This window comes from Ambystoma mexicanum, chromosome 14 (genome assembly GCF_040938575.1).
Source record: "Ambystoma mexicanum isolate Mex_15411 chromosome 14, UKY_AmexF1_1, whole genome shotgun sequence".
Classification (NCBI taxonomy): domain Eukaryota; kingdom Metazoa; phylum Chordata; class Amphibia; order Caudata; family Ambystomatidae; genus Ambystoma; species Ambystoma mexicanum.
This window is the reverse complement of record NC_090940.1, coordinates 1,869,534-1,889,921: the sequence shown is the minus strand read 5'-3', so window position 1 is coordinate 1,889,921 and position 20,388 is coordinate 1,869,534. Positions and strand designations below refer to the sequence as shown.

General features: G+C 45.5%; 1 protein-coding gene across 2 annotated transcripts in view; it reads left to right on the top strand.

Annotated features, from left to right (window-relative positions):
* LOC138527327 (zinc finger protein 84-like) overlaps positions 1-20,117 on the top strand; it is a 90,393-nt gene extending 70,276 nt beyond the window's left edge. For both annotated transcript variants that reach the window (XM_069638379.1, XM_069638378.1), the window contains one exon: positions 16,376-20,117. In XM_069638379.1, coding sequence (XP_069494480.1) covers positions 17,137-18,759 — 1,623 coding nt within the window. In that variant the 5' untranslated portion in view covers positions 16,376-17,136 and the 3' untranslated portion in view covers positions 18,760-20,117. The remainder of the gene's footprint in view (positions 1-16,375) is intronic.
* Positions 20,118-20,388: the final 271 nt, after the last annotated feature.

The window sequence follows — 20,388 nt, the reverse complement described above, 5'->3', positions numbered from 1 at the left end:
TCAGTGGAAAGTATGTTTGAAAAGCCCAATTCTGGTCCTGGGTGCCTGGTCTTGTTTGTGATGATAAATCTGACAGTTTATGATCTTTTAGATAATATTTGTTAAGATTAGCTAACTCCACCTGCTATACCGCGATAACCATGATATACCGTCATTTGGCAAGAAGGTTATCGTACCGTCATAAAACTAATACCATGACACCCCTAGTATAGAGTGATTCTATGTCTATTGTCACTAACCATTCTGCTTCGGGGTTGTATGGGAGAGTGTCGAGGAGGATCAGCATGTTGGTGGAATCCTTGATGTAACTGGTCATTTTAGGAATTTGATCCTTGATGAAAAAGTCTGCAAACTGGGATAGGGGTTCCAGGATGCAGCTGATTCCAGACACTATTGGTCGCCCAGGTGGGAGAACAATGCCCTAATGGATTTTTGGTAGGGCGTCAATTGCCAGAATACGAGGGTGGGGAGGGGATAGAAAGGCTGCCTCACGGGTGGTAATATATCCCTCAGCCTCATGGATGATGGGGGATATGATGTCCTGGATGGATGATGGACACCGGCACCAGGCTTGTGTACAGCATCAGCTGTTCCCGACGCGCTCTCTCGTTGTTTCGAGAAGCGATTGCGCGCACCTACCAGCCCACAGCAGACTCAGCGGTCCCCGACGCGCTCTCTCGTTGTTTCGAGAGGCGGTCGGACACACCTACCAGCCCACAGCATACACCGCTCTCCACGGGCGTTGCCTTGACAGCCGCCCACGTCGTTTCGACGCGTTACCCGCGTGTTTCTTTAGGCGATCGGGCACTTTTACCGATCAAACGCGTTTTGGAGCAGCACAAACGCTCCTGAGCACCTGGAGACGTCGAGGGTGCTTCTGCAAGCACACTCCATCAGGTATGGATTAGGACTTTTGCAGCCCCATGCTGTGGCTTCCCCAGCCTCATTCATTTCTTCACTTGCTCTGATGACACATTCTCGTGTTGACACTCACTCTTCTTTAACAGTGTTGCCTGCTATTACCAGACCAGAGCACCTCCTCCACCGCCTGACAAGGCACAGAGGTATTTGTTTTCAATATCTTCCCACTATCAGCATGTTGTCACAAGGGAGTGGAGACCCAGCACCTCCCCTGTCTTTCCAGCCCTCCCACCCCCACCCCCGATGATGAGTTAGACTGCACCGGTGATCAGGCACCCTTAATCTCCTGAAATGTATGACCACTTTATTTGGTCTTTTTATCTCTCACTCTTATAGAGTGGATAGACTTCCCTGTTGCCGTAAGGCCAGTCAATTGTGTCTACGCCCCCCTAATTGGCTCTTGTCTTTTTCCATGCCCCCCCTTCTGTGTCCCTGCAGGAGACGCCCGATCCAGTTCAGCCACTCTGAACTCCCGGATTTAGTCCTAACATGGAATCATGGTCCTGAGGAAGATGGCTTCATCTACTCTTGCCATTGAAACCGGTCGACCCCAGAGGTCATGAGGGCTCTCATGACCCAATACACATATCCCCAATAAGAGGAAAAGGATATTGCTTCATACAATTGCTCTCATGCACACTTATGGTGAAAGTGTGTATTTTTATAAGAGCCTCTTTTATACCTCAAGGCCCCATGGCCCTTTTACCTTTACCTGTTCCCAGGCTTTTCCAATTATTGAACTGCTAGTTGCTCCTTCTCATGCGACCTATGGGTAAGAATTAAAATTTGACACAAAAGAAGGAACATATGCAGTTGACCTGCTCCCAGGTCTTTCCAATTACACCCAGCTAGCCACAGAATCTAATCCACAGTTCTTTCCAATTACACCAAGCTAGCCACAGAATCTAATCCACAGTTCTGGACTTTGCTGAACAAAAACGAAATTGGATCTGCCTACAGTATTGAAGATTGTCTACAAGATTGAAGAATGAATAAAAATCTTAGCTCTTTGTGCGTTGGGTGGTGCTTTCATTGAATACGTTGGTCACCAGTATAGAATACTAGGGGCAGCCCTCCTTTCTATTTCTGTTAGATAGGCGCCACCACACACGTCACCTAGGGACAGGCACTGCCGCTAAGGACAGGGTGCTCTTCCTTAGAGACAGGTACGTTGAGTTGGGTGACCTTCCCCGGCCCAACCTCCCCTCCTCTCTAGCCCCCGTCACCCTCCACTCTGCCGGAGTGTTTAAGAATACTGTCCTTTCATCTACAGAACCTTTGAGTCACTTTTTAAAATGAGCAAATACATCTGAGAAATTAGTCCTCAGGAGCAGTGCCTTGGCTGCCTTATTTTGTTTTTATAAAGCTTCCTGTTGCCCAAGAGAGATATGGAAGAATGTATGCCAGGAAAGCAACATGTATCAGGACGGGAGTCGCAAGAGATGTGCTGAATATGCAGCTGCAAGGTCTGAGACCCGTCAGGGCGTGCCAGGTTGTCAGATCTCATGACAAAATAGTACTGTGCCCATTTGTTGTCACAAGGTATTGATTTCACTGTTCACACTCGCTTCATGGTTGGGTCCTTTCGGGGGCATGCACAGTAAATGTGCAAGATTTTATGTTGACCAAACGACATAGATCATTGTGTGTTACAGTTATAAGGATGATGATAGCCAATCAGAATTGAGCATTTGATGCTGACCATGCAATTAGGTTATTAGCAGGGGTTGTACTTAGCTGGTCACATGTAAGTTGTTAGTCAATAGGGCAGACTAATGTGTAGCATTTTTTTACCTGTGTACTGGCAAGAGCCAGTAGAGATTGTGGATTTTCATGTATTTTGTAACTTGTTTGTATTCAAATTTGGTGTTTTGAGCTTGGTTCCACTTTTGCAGAGCTGGCTGACATTCCGGGCTGTAACTTGCATGTAATAAACTTGCTTTTCATCGTGAATCGTATACTCCGTTATTGCTTCCTTAGATTGTGTTTTTTTAATTCGATTTTTGGGTCACATACATGTTCGTCATAATTTTGTTACAAGCATATAGGTTTTCAGCGGTGGAGCCAAATTCTTAACTGTTCCCTAGAATTACAAACTTATATCTGCAAATGTATTCACCTTTTGTTGCCAGCAGCTCACTGCACCTTTCATATGCGTCACAGAGTACAAAGGATGGGAATAAGTCGTCTTTGACATTATGATTTGAGGGTCTGTAGGTCGCGGTATTTACTACTGTCTTGTCTTCCTTGCTACACCATCTATGACAGCACACTGAGATAACTGCCAGAAAAATTGAAAACAGTATTACACATAAAACTGTATGATGGACAACCTGAACTTCCTTCTTTGCTCAAGAAATATTACCTCTATCACCTGAAGACTCTTTTTAATATTTGTTTTTTAATTTACTTCTGGAAGTAAGTCTAATAGATTCCCAAAGTTTCTAGTTACTAGCATAGGTCATGTCCTTAATAATGCTATCTGCAACGTTACTGGCCTTCTCCCTTCTGATTGCCAGAATACATTCAATTGTCAGGTCCTTGTCTGTAATATGAAATGTATGTAATAAGCAAGGATGAACACTAATTCTATGCACCTGCCCTTTCACTGGAACAACCACTTTCTACTTAATTCAAATCCCACATCTCTGACATCACAACAAATCATGTTTCACACTACCACTGCCTGTACACTCCATATGTTACTGATACATTGCAACTGGGGTGGTTGTAAGAGCCATACCTTCCAAGTGTAACCAATACTTAACTATAGGTTATCACTGTTTAGCTGATAAAACATCTTGCTGGACTTCTGCGAGGCCACATATTGGTGTGTCACCCAGTCCTTATTGCATCCAACCCACGGGTGTGGCATGGTTTTGTTGGTATGCGACTATATTCTTATCACTGGCCCCTTTCCTTTAAATGTGCATTCTCTATATTCATAACTCAATCCACTGTATTAACAGAGACCTCCACACACCCACAGATCTTCCAGTAAACCTGAATCATTTCCTAGGATGTGTGGCCATCTGTTGTGCAAACTATCTTCAGGGATGCCAAGGAGCTCAGAGTTCATGAAGCCTTGTTCTTCTCAGGCAATGCCCCACTGAAGCTTCTGACAAAAGGAGATGACTCCTCTTATCAGCTGTTGCATAACATCTCTGGTGATTGTACTGAGCGTGCCTGTGTTATTGAGCTGTGCCCCCTGAGTCATCCCACTCTTTCTCAGAGGCTCAATCAACCATCTAAACATTTGCCATGATAAATACCCCAAACCTCAAGAGTCGTATTGGCCCAATCCAAAATCTGATCCGTTACTACCCGTTTCCTTCTTTCCTTCAGCTTTGTATCAGAGCCCACCTGGTACAGACTAATTGTGGCCCCTTCAGTGCAATTAGGAAACTGTGTTGTGACTTCAAATGCAAAGAAATGAAGGGTGGAAAAACAATTGGATGGAGGAGGCATTCAACACAACATACCAAAAGCCTGACCTATCATTACAGTGACTGCTGAGGTACATGTGTGCTGTTGTGAAACTCTGCAACCTCTAAGCTCTGAGAAAGCATAAGGTGTATTAGAGTGCATATTTTAGTCTCTTGCTGAGTATTATACTGACATATATTATGCGTCACGTTAGAGTTTACTCTTACTACCTCTGTAACGTTCCTGTAAGTCAATGTTGATATCAGGAAATAATGGTACTCTGAGGAAGCTTTATAATGCTTTCCTGGCACTACACTTTAATGTTCTATGCTACACTTGCATGCCACAATAGTCTGGTATAGTAAGTCTACTATAGCAACGCTGTCACTCTTATTTCATTTCTGAAGCCTCATTCACCCCACCGCTTCTGAAGAAGAGCTGTATCAATACCATTTGATGATTTTTAAAATCTGTTCTTTCCCTTTCCTAGAGTGCAAAACAGTATATTGTATCTGAAATATGAGAATGGTTTGGCAATATGTTGGTTCAGCAGTGTTGTTAGGATAATTGAAATAATTTCCCTTTTGACCCTTCAAACTAGGTCTGGCCTTCCAGGATTTATGGTCTTCCACTAGATTGGGAACCTAGTCTTAATCAGACATCCAATTTGGGAGAGTTTCACAAGGGTAAGGGACCTAACCCTGTGCTTACTCGTGCTTACTCGTCTGGCTCTGAAAGAAATTCCATTAACAAATCTATTTCACACTCCCTACTGCCCTGAAACCCACAATTTCCCCTCTGCCAGATCACAATATAATTCTTGTGATACCAGGTCTAACTCTGGATCTCTGAGGTGGTTATCACCTGCAAGAGGTTAAACCCAATTCCTGGACCAAATTGGATGAGAGAAACACATTGTAAACCATCTAGCAGAGGAAAATAAAATAAGTTGATCTTCTTATGGTAAATAGGAGGTATAGGGCCTCATTAGATGTGTGGCAATCTGGAAACAAGGGTGCTGGTAAGCTTACCGGCATCCTTGTTTCCAGACCCCATACGATGTGTCTGCCTGCCGGTGCTGCTGCGCCCAGCCGGTCTGACCCTGTTGTTTGCTATGGTCCCGGTAGGCAGACTCATCCCGGAAGCACCGGCACTGTTAGTAACGGTGCCAGTGCTTCTGTCAACCGATTCTCATGGAGTCCTATGGGACTCCACGAGAATAGGGACTAACTTTTTCTAGCCCGGGCTTCCCGGTCCACCGGGACTTGTAATGTCCCAGTCACACCGGGAAGGAACAAGTTACATACCTATAACTGTTGTTCTCCAGCATGGGGTCTGGCATGGATTCACATACTCATGAATATTCCCCGTCGTCAGGCTGGGAATCCTCGGTAAAGAAAAAATCAGTTTCAGTTTAATTTCTGAACTCTCTTTCTCCTAACAACCAATCACTGGTCTCTGGGTTATACTGCCCCAGCCAATGACTGCCCTCTACCTAAGCCCCTCTTCTGGCAGCCATCTTCAGATTTGGTAGCACGTAAAGTGGCAGTAGGACCAAGAGAAGAGCCGCAGAGGGGTAGGAGGGAGGGTTTGCATGTGAATCAATGCCAGACCCATGCTGGAGAACAACAGTTACAGGCCAGTAACTTGTTCCTTCTCCATCATGGGGTCTGGCATGGATTCACATACTCATGAATAAAGAATACATAGCAGTACACACATGCACAACCATGGGAGGTGGCAAAGGCTCAACATAAGCATCTCTTACCTCCTCACCAGGCTCACCTTCAAGCGAACAGGTTGCGCAGCACGGCTTGGCCCACTCTGGACTCCTCCCTGGAATCCCAGTCGACGCAGTAGAATCTCGTGAAGGTGTGCGTCGACCTCCACATAGCCGCCCTGCAGATGTCCAGCAGGGCACACCAGACCAGGAACGCTGTAGTTACAGCGATCGCTCTGGTCGAATGGGCTCTCGGATGGTCAGGCAACAGTCGGTTTGCCAACCGGTGACAATGGGTGATGCAGCCGGATAGCCACCTGGAAATGGAAGCCTTGAAGAGGGCCTTCCGCTGGTTCACAGGGCCAAAGTTCACAAAAAGTTGGGACGTCTTCCGGAAACTCTTTGTGCGGTCCACATAGAACTTCAGCGCTCTAGTCACATCCAGCGAGTGTAAAGTCCTCTCAGCCGGCGACTGAGGCGTCAAGAAGAATACAGGTAATACCAAGGGCTCGTTTAGATGAAAGTCCGACGGCACTTTGGGCATGAAAGAGGGGTGCGTCCGTAGCCCTACCCTTGTCTCGTCGAATGTCAAATAAGGTGGTTTACATGAGAGGGCCTGGACCTCTCCCACTTGTTGTGCGGAGGTGATGGCCACAAGAAAAGCTGTTTTCCACAACAACATTTTCAGTGGTGCCGAATGCATAGGCTCGAACGGAGGACCCATGAGCGTAGTCAGCACCACATTGAGTTCCCACGCTGGAGCTGGAGCTTTCACCGGCGGGAACAAACAGAACAGTCCTTTGACAAAGTCCTTAACCAGACGGTGTGACCATAACGACGACCGTCCCAGGGATCTGGTGTAGCGGGAGATAGCCGTCAGATGAACTTTGATGGAGGCATGCGCCAGTCCAGCCTTGGCCAACGACAGCAGATACGGCAGCACCTGCGGAGCCGTGACTCGTAGAGGATCGATCATCTGTGTACGGCACCAAACGGAGAACCTCTTCCATTTATGTCCATAGCATTTAAGAGTAGATGATGCTCTGGCCTTGGCAAGCACCTCCTTGCAGTCCGCTGGGAGATAACAGCCCCCGAACTCTAACGCTGCAGGAGCCAGGCCTTCAGGTTCAGCGATCCTGGGTCGTGGTGCCGAATTGCACCTCCTTCCCTGACAAGAAGATCTGCGACCACTGGAATCTTGACTGGCGGGGACGCTGACATGCTGAGAAGGTCCGGGTATGTTATCTGCCTCGACCATGCCGGTGCAATGAGGATCATCCTGCACTGGGACCGTTTGCGTTGATTGATGAGTTGAAGAAGCAACGGCAGCAGAGGGAACGCATACAGAGACAGGCCATCCCAGGGGAATGAGAATGCGTCCCCCATGCGCCCTGGCTGGGGAAACCACTGGCAAATCTCTGGAACTTGGTGTTCGTCGCTGTCGCAAACAGATCGATCTGGGGATTGCCCCATCTGCGGGACAGGTGATTCACTTGGTCCTGCCAAAGTTTCCACTCATAGCAAGAGCGCAGCTCGCTGCTGAGAGAGTCGGCGTCAGTGTTCTTCACTCCTGCCAGATGAAACGGGATGAGGAACATCCCCTGGGCTATGGCCCAGTGCCATAGGTCCTGCACCTCTTTGGAGAGCGCTGGGGATCTGGTGCCCCCCTGCTTCCTGATGTAGAACATCATGGTGGTGTTGTCTGTGAAGACCCGTACCACCTTGCCCTTGAGGGACAGAAGGAAGGACCCAAAACACTGCCTGCAGCCCCAACACGTTGATGTGCAACGTCTTCTCCTCTGGTAGCCACAGGCCTCTTGCGTGAAGACTTCCGGTGCGTGCCCCCCATCCTTCCAGGGAGGCATCCGTCCTGACCGTCTCCTGGTGAGGTGGAGTCTGGAAATCCACGCCTACGGACAGATGAGCGCGCACTCCCGAACACCGTATCGCTCAACGGAAACTCTTGTCGAGTGTGATCTTGTCCTTGAAGCTTCCCAACACTTGTATCCAACGGGCATCGAGGAACTCCTGTATTGGACGCATCCGTAGCCTGCACAGCCGAATGAGGTATATGCATGACGACATCATGCCGAGAAGAGACTTGATGGACCTCACCCTTGCGATCTTCAGGGCCAACAGCCATTGTAGCTTGCCCAAGATGGCCGCTATCTCCTCTGATGGAGACACCAGGCACGACATTGTGTTGAATGGGGATCCCAGAAACAGCACGTCCTGCGATGGAGTCAAGCAGGACTTTGCATAGTTCATCAAGAACCCCAGCTCCGACAGAAGGTGGATGGTCCTCGCCGTGTGGTCGACGGCAATGTCCTTTGAGCTGGCCCGAAGGAGCCAGTCATCCAAGTAAGGGTAAACATGGATTACTTGGAGACGCAGCTGCGCTGACACCAGCGCCAGGCATTTGGTGAACACCCTTGGCGCCAACTTCAATCCGAAGGGAAGGGCCTAGAATTGGTGTTGCTGCCATTGAACCACGAAGCGCAGAAACTTGCAATGCCCTTTGTGAATGGGGATGTGGAAATAAGCATCCTCCAAGTCCAGTGACAACAGAAAGTCCCCTTCTTCCAGCTGTCCAAGCACGTGCTGAAGAGTCACCATCCAGAACTTTTGGGACTTGATGTATTTGTTCAGACGATAGAGGTCTAGGATGGGCCTCCAGCCGCCGGTCTTTTTTTTTTTACGAGGAAGTAACGTGAATATACTCCGAAGCCTCTTTGGGACAAGCTCTATCGCGCCCTTCTTCAGCATGGCCGGCACCTCCTGCAGCAGCTGAGGAACATGGTTTTCTTGCCGGGTCACCGGCAGCCGCTGGAGACGCTGTACTCGCCCTGGCCGCCGAGGAGCCCGTCGCAACGGCGCCCCCAGTGACCGTGGACTTGCGCTGCTTGGTCTTTTGTTGGGCCCTCATGGGAGGAGTGCCCCCAAAGGTCTTAGAAGACCGCTCAGTTTTCTTGGTAGCAGGGGAGGCATGCTGCTGGGACCCACCCAGAGCAGGGGCCTTGGCCTGTAGCCACTCCTTGAGCCGCCGATGTGGATCCTTCAGCGTGCGGGGCACCATCTCCTGACAAAATGCACAGTCCTCTTGCATGTGCGTTGGGTCCGGGTACAGGCAGTAGTGACACTTGGAATGCTTGTCGTCTGAGAAGACAATCCACAAGCCGCAGTCAGAACAAATCTTGAAAAGGGGAGCCGAATCCTTCTTCTCTTCCGACATGTCCACGCGGCGTAGACCATGAAGAAACTTCTGGAATCCTCCACTAAGAAACTCGACGAAATTCGCCCTTGAGAGGCGCTGAAGGATCTGAAAAGCAGGTCCCCGTTAATCGGAAGGTAGATCGATGGAGCGCAAAGCTCGATTGACCAAAAAATAGAGTAAACTCTTTCAGAAAGCGCAAAACTCAGTAAAAGCCAGAGAGCTAAGCACGAGGACTCCCAACACTTGAACGTGCGGTAAAAATCTGAAGATGGCTATCAGAGGAGGGGCTTAGGTAGAGGGCAGTCATTGGCTGGGGGCAGTTTGACCCAGAGACCAGTGATTGGTTGTAAGGAGAAAGACAGTTCAGAAATGAAACTGAAACTGATTTTTTCTTTACCGAGGAATCACAGCCTGACGACGGGGAATATACATGAGCATGTGAATCCATGCCAGACCCCATACTGGAGAAGCTAGGTGCCGGAAGCGGTGTTAAAGGGTTACCACCAACCTTGTAATGAGTCCTATAGGGCCTCATTACGACCCAGGCGGAAAACCATGGTGCTAATAGCACCATGGTCCATGCCGGTAACTTACCGACTCCGCCATGGAGAAAGGGGGAATTACCACCCCATTACAAGGTTGGCGGGGCGGTAATTCCCCCTTCCTCTATGGCCCTTCCCCATTCCCATTTTTACCCCATAGGGCTCAATGGGAATGGGGAAGGCGCTAAGTACGGTACCGCAAATTGCGGTACCGTACTTAGCACCAAGGTCCCTTTGCAGGTCCCTACTTTAACAGCTGGTGTAGACCAGCCGTTAAGGTCGGGTCCCGCAAAGGGACCTCGGAATCAGGCGCTAATGGGTTAACGGCGCTGCAGCCTTTTACGGCACCGTTAACCCATTAGCGCCAGGGTCGTAATGAGGCCCATAGTCTTTTTACACTAGGTGGCTTGCACCCATGTAAGGCCATTCCTTCACCTTAGCTTCAGAATTGATTGTCAGCTAGCCTTGAAATTCTTTTTTCTTTTTCAAGCATGCCTCTGTGAACAGCACTCCCAGCAGCCACATTGGTTATTTAAAAGTGTTTTCTTTGCTTTCGTACTCTGTGGATGGGCATTTAATCACCTGTACCCAAAATAGGCCCCCCCCTAAGAAGTGAGTGCACGTTTGTACGTAAAGCAAGTTTATTGTACAATCGTCCCGGGAGGGGCTAGATGCCGCTGTAGAGTCAAAATAACCCAAGTCTTTCCGAACCACACAAGTTGACACATTGCAAGTTACAACACTCCCATATATTCTATTACAATCCATCACCCACATATGATTAGTCGAAACCTGTACAAAAGTGATCCAGTCTTTCTTGCAGTTATCCTAACTACCATTTTCAGCTCATGTGTACAACACACACTCTTTTAGGATTTGTCTGTGGTAGGCCATGACATCATCATTCAGTTACACATTCACATACAAACATAATTCATTACCAGTCCCATCTGGCCTGAGACCGCCTAACCACGGATGCATTTGCACATGGTTTGGGGATGAATGAATAATCAAGTTCCCTTTGAACTGGTGATAGTCATCTCACCCACCCCGACTTGCTGGTGTCATTGGAACATTTTAATCTAAATGACTACCAATTCAACACGCATGGCCGTCGGTCACGTCCTGAGAAAACAATAAAAACTTAAGACGTATTGGTCACTCTGGCCTCGAGCGTCCCTTCACCCCAAGTTTATTGTTCGTGAGAAAGAAATGGCTGTATCCCCCTGAACAATAAATAACAAGCTCCCATGGACTTAAAAAGATTGCATCTTTGTTCCGTGATACTGCAAAGCCATAAAACACTCCAGGATGGCTTGTTGGCTGACTCCACGCTAAGGTCATAGTTACTCATTACCTTACCTCTGGCCTCCGAAGCCCTACAAAACCAGTTTCCCCATGTCACTCAGAATTCATATCGCAAACCCTGACTGCAGAGCTTGACCAATTGATAAAAACAACACAAATAAAGATTTGTAAATTCCCCATGTATGTATTTCAGTGCATGCATTGTTTAATAACTACTGTGTCTACTTAACAGTGGGTTCTTCATGACAAATCCCCTTCCTCACATGCAAATGATGAAGCTCTTCATTGCCCAGCTTCTAGACGCTTTGTAGCACACCATATACAGATTGTATTTTGACATTTATCTTGCTGCGCGCTTGCAATCTTAAATGTATCAATTTACACACAAAGTAACACTAAAAGTAACATATCCTAGTTACTTTCGCGCCAACTTTGCTGCAAACCCAAGTCACAAATATGGCAATTCAAATGTGAAACCCTTTTCCTCATCGGGACCTTTCCTGGCCACCCCAACAGTACCAATTTGGTATTTTATGAAATGTAAACCTATGTACATTTCTCACCCTCCTTCAGTCACTACGGATGATATCATGAAGGTTAAATGGCATGTAATTTTATTTCACATGTCATCAAGTTCAAAGGTTGTGTGACATCACTTCCTGTGATGTTATCTTGTGTGTGTTGTCATGTCCTCTGCCCCTGGCATTTTGGTGACCTGGAAAAATATCACATTTCTGCTAGGTGTAGTCCTTTAAAAAAAAAATGTTTGTAGAGCATTCCCCATAGCGATAAATGGGATAAAGTCCTTAGGCAAGTCATGGCTTTGGGTTAAAGTCAGGTCAGTACTTGTTCAACCCCACAGGTGTGAACAAATAAGCAACCAACCCTAGAGAGTGCCACAGTAGACACCTGTTAAGAGCTTCAGTTCCAGGACCTATATTGAGACAGTCAAGGAAGAAAGGAAGCTGAGCAGAATTTAGGCCAATGGAAATCGATGGTAATCTGTCATAGAGTTATTCAGTAACACCCACACTACTCCGGGTTCAGCCGTCCCTCAGCAGATTATGAAGATATCAGGACCACAGAACATCAGCATCCGGAGACAAGTTCTCCAAAGCACCAATCACTCAGGATGTGGCTCAGAAATGGCCCATGAACCTGGTAAAGAGAGGACTTCTTTTGCTGAATAAGTTCTGATACCCGGGGCCTTGTACCCTGGAACAGCGGTGATGGTGAAGGCATCAGGAGGAGGACCATTTGGTGGCTACCCACACAGGAAGTAGACTGGGCATGTTGGGGGCAGTAAACTAGTCTAAGGCAGGTTAGACCACTATAGCATGTACAGGACTGGGATCAGGGTAAGCCCACATCAGCACAACAGCCTGCTTCATGGTCCCAATGTTAAAAGGGATGGCCCAAAACAAAATTGCTGGGTTTAACACTGAAAAAGCAAATTATTAGTTCACTGGGCTAATAATGTGGTAAAACCAGCTGCGCTCCTGGTGAAGACAAAACTGAAACACAATTGCTTACCTCTCAGCACACCTGTAGGGTGATAGAATCACCCTACAACAAAAATGATATGTCTAAAATATACCCCTGTTTTAGGAGCCATAAGGGAGACAGAGGGACAATACCTGGAAAGGGACGCATTTATAGGGGGACTTTAGAAGAAGTCCCTCTGATCACAAAAATAAAGGCAAATATGCATGAAAACCAACAACGAAAAAGCAACATTTTTATGTGGCCCTCAAAGTGGTACCACATAGCCCCAAAAAATAAATTCTTCCCTAAGGGAGCGTCATTTAGTATCTTTGAGTAGTTATTAAAGTTATAGAAGAGATAAGGTCCAGAGTCAAACCTACATTCATTCAATCAGTGCCAGGAAGCAACCTGATTGGATGGATGTCCCACAGGAGGGGTCTAAGCACACCATGCTACATCTTTACATGAATCCAAAAGCAAACACTCCTAGAGATATTTTGGCAAAGCTATATTTTCTGACTTTTATCCAAAAGTCAAAATTAACAAACCAGAACATGCTATCATTTAAAAAAAGCTAGCAACAGAGGTATTTAGCAATTCCTCAAACATACTGCGCATATGTCCTTTATAGGGGACTAAATAAGAACTGGAGTAGGGGAACAATAAGACAAGTTCAATAGCAGAGCAAGAGCAACGTTGGTTTAACCAGCAGAGAAAGAGAGGCCATGTTGCCCATCATTGAGTCACCTATTTCAGGTATGGCTTGGAGCTCTGCAGACCACACCTTCAGGTGAGTAAATCCAGGGTGGAGATGGCTCAGAACCAGGCCACAGAAACAGTACTTTCTTATTAGGCAAGGTTCACCATTGTGCATGCCTGCATTAGAGGCAAGGAAGGATGTAGGGATCAGGATAGATTTCACATCCCTAGAATACGGCGACATGAACAGGGATAACAAAAGTGCTGACAAGTCTGTGTCAGGAGAATAAAGGAGAAGGGTGATTAGAAGTGTCTTAAGACCCTTCACCTTCATATCCTGTGTTGCTGCATTTATTTTGATGACACAATCTATTACCTTTTTATTTCCATCTCATTAGCCCGGTCAGTATTCAATCCAAGAACATCATTGCATGCGTTTGTAGATGTATTAGAATTTAAAACAGATAGAAATATATTGTGAAACCCAGTATTTTTGTGTAGGCATGCTCAGAACCTTGCGAGTTACTGCTGGTGAGTTACACTATCTCCCCCATTGTGAATCTCATTGTCCTTGTGTAGACATGCTCAGAACCTTGGTGAGTTACTGCTGGTGAGTTACACTATCACCCTCATTGTGAATCTCATTGTCCTTGTGTAGACATGCTTAGAACCTTGGAGTTACTGCCGGGAATTACACTATCGCCCCCATTGTAACCTTGGTGAGTTACTGCTGGTGAGTTACACTATCGCCCCCATTTGAATCTCATTGTCCTTGTGTAGACATGCTTAGAACCTTGGAGTTACTGCCGGGAATTACACTATCGCCCCCATTGTGAATCTCATTGTCCTTTTGTAGACATGCTTAGAACCTTGGTGAGTTACTGCTGGTGAGTTACACTATCGCCCCCATTTGAATCTCATTGTCCTTGTGTAGACATGCTCAGAACCTTGGTGAGTTACTGCTGGTGAGTTACACTATCGCCCCCATTGTGAATCTCATTGTCCTTGTGTAGGCATGCTCAGAACCTTGGTGAGTTACTGCTGGTGAGTTACACTATTGCCCCCATTGTGAATCTCATTGTCCCTGTGTAGGCATGCTCAGAACCTTGGTGAGTTACTGCTGGTGAGTTACACTATTGCCCTCATTGCGAATCTCATTGTCCTTGTGTAGACATGCTCCGAACCTTGGTGAGTTACTGCTGGTGAGTTACACTATCACCCCCATTGTGAATCTCATTGTCCTTGTGTAGACATGTTTACACTATCGCCCCCATTGTGAATCTCATTGTCCTTGTGTAGACATGCTCCGAACCTTGGTGAGTTACTGCTGGTGAGTTACACTATCGCCCCCATTATGAATCTCATTGTCCTTGTGTAGACATGCTCAGAACCTTGATGAGTTACTGCTGGTGAGTTACACTATCGCCCCCATTGTGAATCTCATTGTCCTTGTGTAGACATGCTCAGAACCTTGGTGAGTTACTGCTGGTGAGTTACACTATCCCCCTCATTGTGAATCTCATTGTCTTTGTGTAGACATGCTCAGAACCTTGGTGAGTTACTGCTGGTGAGTTACACTATTGCCCTCATTGTGAATCTCATTGTCTTTGTGTAGACATGCTCAGAACCTTGACGAGTTACTGCTGGTGAGTTACACTATCACCCTTATTGTGAGGAACACGGTGCAGTGTTATCCCATAAATATATTTTATCCGGATATGTACACCTTTTGGTAGTAATAAAGAACAGGGGATCTTTTTGAATTCCTTTGCGTTGTTTTTAGCAGTTCTGATTAATGTCCCTCCCTGTGCATCTCATACTCCTTTGGGGAATGTCTGGACCTCTCCCTTCTGCATGCACACGTGTATGGACCTCTTCCCTCAGCATGCACACCTGTCTGGGCCTCTCCCCTCAGCATGCACACGTGTCTGGGCCTCTCCCCTCAGCATGCACACGTGTCTGGACCTCTCCCTGCAGCATGCACGCGTGTCTGGACCTCTCCCCTCAGCATGCACGCGTGTCTGGACCACTCCCCTCAGCATGCACGCGTGTCTGGACCACTCCCCTCAGCATGCATGCGTGTCTGGACCACTCCCCTCAGCATGCATCGTGTCTGGACCTCTCCCCTCAGCATGCACGCGTGTCTGGACCTCTCCCCTCAGCATGTGCACACGTGTCTGGACCTCTCCCCTCAGCATGCACACGTGTCTGGCTTCGCTCACCTTTTCAGCATTTCCCTCCCTCTGCATTTTCTGCCTTTTGTTAGGGGTGTCTGTACTACAACTCCCATAATGTGCTTCTTCACTTGGTATTCGTGTCTCTATCCTGTTGATGCAATACTGTCTCCATCGCTCCCTCCTCCTCAGCTTCAGGCTCTGTGTCTGAGAGGTTTGTTTCTCTCCACTCATTCTTCTCACCCCACAGCGTGACTTCCATCAAGAGTAGGCAGAATGTGAATTACTACATCTAAGATGTACTTTTTTCCTCCTCTCACAATGTCTGCGTCTGTAAGGCTCCAGAAAGTTATGGTTCCACTGCAGGCATTTGGATAGTTACTCAACAAAATGACCATGCCTCCCATTATTTCTATCTCACTGCAGTCAACCTTTCCTTTCCTCTTTGTTCCTGTTCCACCATCTTTTCTGTGCACCGTGGAGCTGGTTAATTGACCACAACCAGCAATGACTCGACTGACGGGTTGGCCATTTCTCAGAGTTCAGTGACTGCACGTCACTGCATTGTGTTCATCCTGGCTGTGGGATAGTTGGGTCACACCTTTATTGACTTCTGTGACAAAGGATGAATGGTCAATGGGCCACATGTTTAGTGATTTATGTGTTAATCCTGTTCATGGAATTGCAGACAAGTTACTCTATTCATTTAACTCTGTGTCCTCCATACAAATTCCAGGATTTCATGAAACCAGTATTATAAAGTTATTATAAAATATTATAAAGTTGAAACATACCTTTTTGCTTTTCACATATGATTTTTCAAATAAGAAATATGTATTTGTTGCTTATGGAACACTAATCCTGTTTTTCCTTTTCCTTCAAACAGGGCATTGAAAACAGTGAAATGGCTTCACAAAGATTTCCTCTGATAGCTGGTTCTCGGGAGCGACGTCTTGCACTAAACCCAAGAGAGTCAATATAACTGCACTAAATGGGACACGCCCTCCTCTTTAACGAGTGTCACAAGGCTTTAAAGAATACAGGAAGGAGAGACCATTAACAGGCACTTTGCAAATGAACTGACCTGCAATAAATTCAATATAATTGGCCACCTGATGATAATTCTTATGTGCCACAATGGAATAGGACTATACAGGTTCTCTGGCTGTGACAAGCCTTTCAGGACATCATCTAATGGTAGACCACTGAATCGATACTGCAGAGAAGGTGAATCGAGAGAGGAGACGACAATGGCTGCCACTTTAAAGTAGAGGCAGAGAATGTTCCGGCATTGTGTAGATCGTCATTACCAAATATTGTTAAAATAAATGCACTGGTGTGCCACATTCAGTATGAAAAGGGTGCTCAATACCAACTCTGGACTTGATGCTTCAGAATCAATAGCAGTCCCACTTTGGTGCAAGTCAATAGTTGTTGATGTTCCAGTGGCAGCTGAAATTTATTAAAGCCCAAAAAGCATGAACAGAAGGCAAAAAACCATGCTTTGGTCGTTGAAAGGTGCTATTGTCAGACCCGCCTGCTCTGGCCGAGGATAGAGGTTTATTCCTGACATTCAAATTTGTAAAAATGCACCTGCCCTGAACTGAGGGATTGCGATTGAATTTGACACGGAATAACATCCTCACAATGGAGGTACATTTTGAATGTTCTGAATGTGAAGCTACTTTCAGTGAAACAGGACATAAATGTCAAGATCAGAGATTACACACCAAAGAGAAAGAACAAAAAGGTTCTGAATGTGACAAGACTTTTACAGAAACAAGTGATCTATGGATTCATCAGAGAAATCACACTGGGCAGAAACCATTTTCATGTTCTGAATGTGATAAGTCTTTCAAGAGTAAAAGTAAACTATTGTTACACCAGAGACATCACACTGGGGAGAAACCATATGCATGTTCTGAATGTGATAAGTCTTTCAAAACACAGGGTCAACTATTGGCACACACAAGAGTTCACACTGGAGTGAAACCATATGGATGTTCTGAATGCAGTAAGGCTTTCAAGCAAAAGTGTGAACTAGTCAGACATCAGCGAAATCATACTGGAGAGAAACCATATACATGTTCTGAATGTTATAAGTCTTTTAAGAGTAAAAGTAAACTATTGGTACACCATAGAAATCACACTGGGGAGAGACCATATGCATGTTCTGAATGTGATATGTCTTTCAAGCAAAAGGGTCATCTTTTGTTACATCAGATGAGTCACACTGGGGTGAAACCATATGCATGCTCTGAATGCAATAAGGCTTTCAAACAAAACTGTGAACTAGTCAGACATCAGAGAAATCATACTGGGGTGAAACCATACACATGTCCTCAATGTGATCAGTCTTTCACAGCAAAGGGTGAACTGTTGGTACACCAGAGAAATCACACTGGGTTGAAACCATATACATGCTCCGAATGTAATAATGCTTTCAAGAAACAGTGTGAACTAGTCAGACATCAGAGAAATCATACTAGGGAGAAACCATATACATGTTCTGAATGTGATAAGTCTTTCAAAACAAAGGGTCAACTATTGGTACACACGAGAATTCACACTGGGGTGAAACCATATGCATGTTCTGAATGTGATAAGTCTTTCAAAGCACAGGGTCAACTATTGGCACACACGAGAATTCACACTGGGGTGAAACCATATGGATGTCCTGAATGCAATAAGGCTTTCAAGCAAAAGTGTGAACTAGTCCGACATCAGAGAAATCATACTGGGGAGAAACCATATACATGTTCTGAATGTTGTAAATCTTTCAAAACACAGGGTCAACTATTGGTACACCATAGAATTCACACTGGGGTGAAACCATATGCATGCTCTGAATGTGATAAGTCTTTCAAAACACAGAGTCAACGATTGGTACATGACAGAATTCACACTGGAGTGAAACCATATGGATGTTCTGAATGTGATAAGTCTTTCAAGGTGAAGAGTCATCTATTGACACATCAGAGGAGTCACACTGGGGTTAAACCATATGCATGTTCTGAATGTGATATGTCTTTCAAGCAAAAGTGTAATCTGTTGATACATCAGAGGAGTCACACTGGTGAAAAACCATATGCCTGCTCTGAATGCAATAAGGCTTTCAAGCAAAAGTGTGAACTAGTCAGACATCAGAGAAATCATACTGGGGAGACACCATATGCTTGTTCGGAATGTGAGAAGTCTTTCAAGCGAAATGATCACCTTGTGATACATCAGAGGAATCACACCGTGGGGCGACCTTTATTCATGTCCTGAATGTGATAAGTCTTTCAAGCTAAATTATGCACTTGTGATACTTCAGACCATTCACACTGTGGAGAAATCATAGGCATGCTCTGATTCTGATACGTCTTTCAAGACAAAGGGCGACCTATTGGCACACCAGAGGATTCACACTGGGGTGAAACCATATGCATGTCCTCAATGTGATAAGGCTTTCAAGAGAAAGGGTGAGCTATTGATACATAAGATAAATCACACTGGGGAGTGAAGAGTCGTCTATTGGTACATGAGGAGTCACCATATTTCTACGCTGAATGCAGTAAGACTTTCAAGAAAAAGTGTGAACTAGTCAGACATCAGAAATCATAATGGGGTGAAAACATATGCTTTTCCGCAATGTGATGAGGCTTTCAAGCGAAATAATCATCTTGTGAAACATCAGAGGAATCACACCGGCTAGTGACCTTTATTCATGTTCTGAATGTGGTGAGTCTTTCAAGCAAAATGATGCACTTGTAATGCATCAAAGAGTTCACACTGGGGAGAAACCATATAATACCCTCAATGTGCTACAGCTTTCAAGCAAAAGGGTAAACTGTTGCATCATCAGAGAATTCACACTGGGGTGAAATTATATACATGTTCTGAATGCAGGTGATAAATCTTTCAAGGAGAAGGGGCATCTATTGCTACATCAGATGAGTCACACTGGGGTAAAACCATATGCATGCTCTGAGTGCAATAAGGCTTTCATGCAAAAGTTTGAACGAGTCAGACATCAGAGAAATCATACTGGGATTACTATATACATGTTCTGAATGTCTTTCAAGACACAGTGAACTATTGGTACACCAGAGAATTCACACTGGGTTGAAACCATATGAATGTTCTGGATGTGCTTTTTCTTTCGGAATATGCCAGGTTTCTCCACAGAAAGGACCATCTTTCTTCCTATCTGAAATGATTTCCATGTAGTAAACTAAGATCTGTATTCTTGCGTTTCAGGCTTAATCAGTTTCAAACTAAGGAAAGGATTAGAGGTTGACGTAAACCTTCCATGGCGACATTTTCACCCACATGTCTATTTTGCAACTTGCAGGAGGAGTTGGAAACCCTTAGACATTGGCTTATGGACTGTCAAGCCTTGGTTCCTACTCGTATTAAGGTGTTTGATAAACACTTGGACTGTTTTGCGGGATGGGGGGGGGGGGAAATGTGTCTTTGATCATTGCTCTTGGATGTTTTTTAACTGATGATTTATTTTTGACATTTTGATTATGTGATGTGATTTTGTCTATTTGGAATGAGGAATTTTTGTATTATTTTGCAGTTGTATTGATTTTTGTGTAAGGTTTCATGTTAACCGTAACACAATAAAAAAGGGTCATCTATTGATACATCAGAGGAGTTATACTGGGGGGAAACCATATACCTGCTCTGAATGCAATAAGCCGTTCAAGCAAAAGTGTGAACTAGTCAGATATCGGAGAAATCATACTGAGGTGAAACCATATGCTTGTTCAGAATGTGAGAAGTCTTTGAAGTGAAATGATCATCTTGTCATACATCAGAGGAATCCCACTGGGGGGCAACCTTTATTCATGTTCTGAATAGGTGAGTCTTTCAAACAAAATGATGCACTTGTGATACATCAGAGAATTT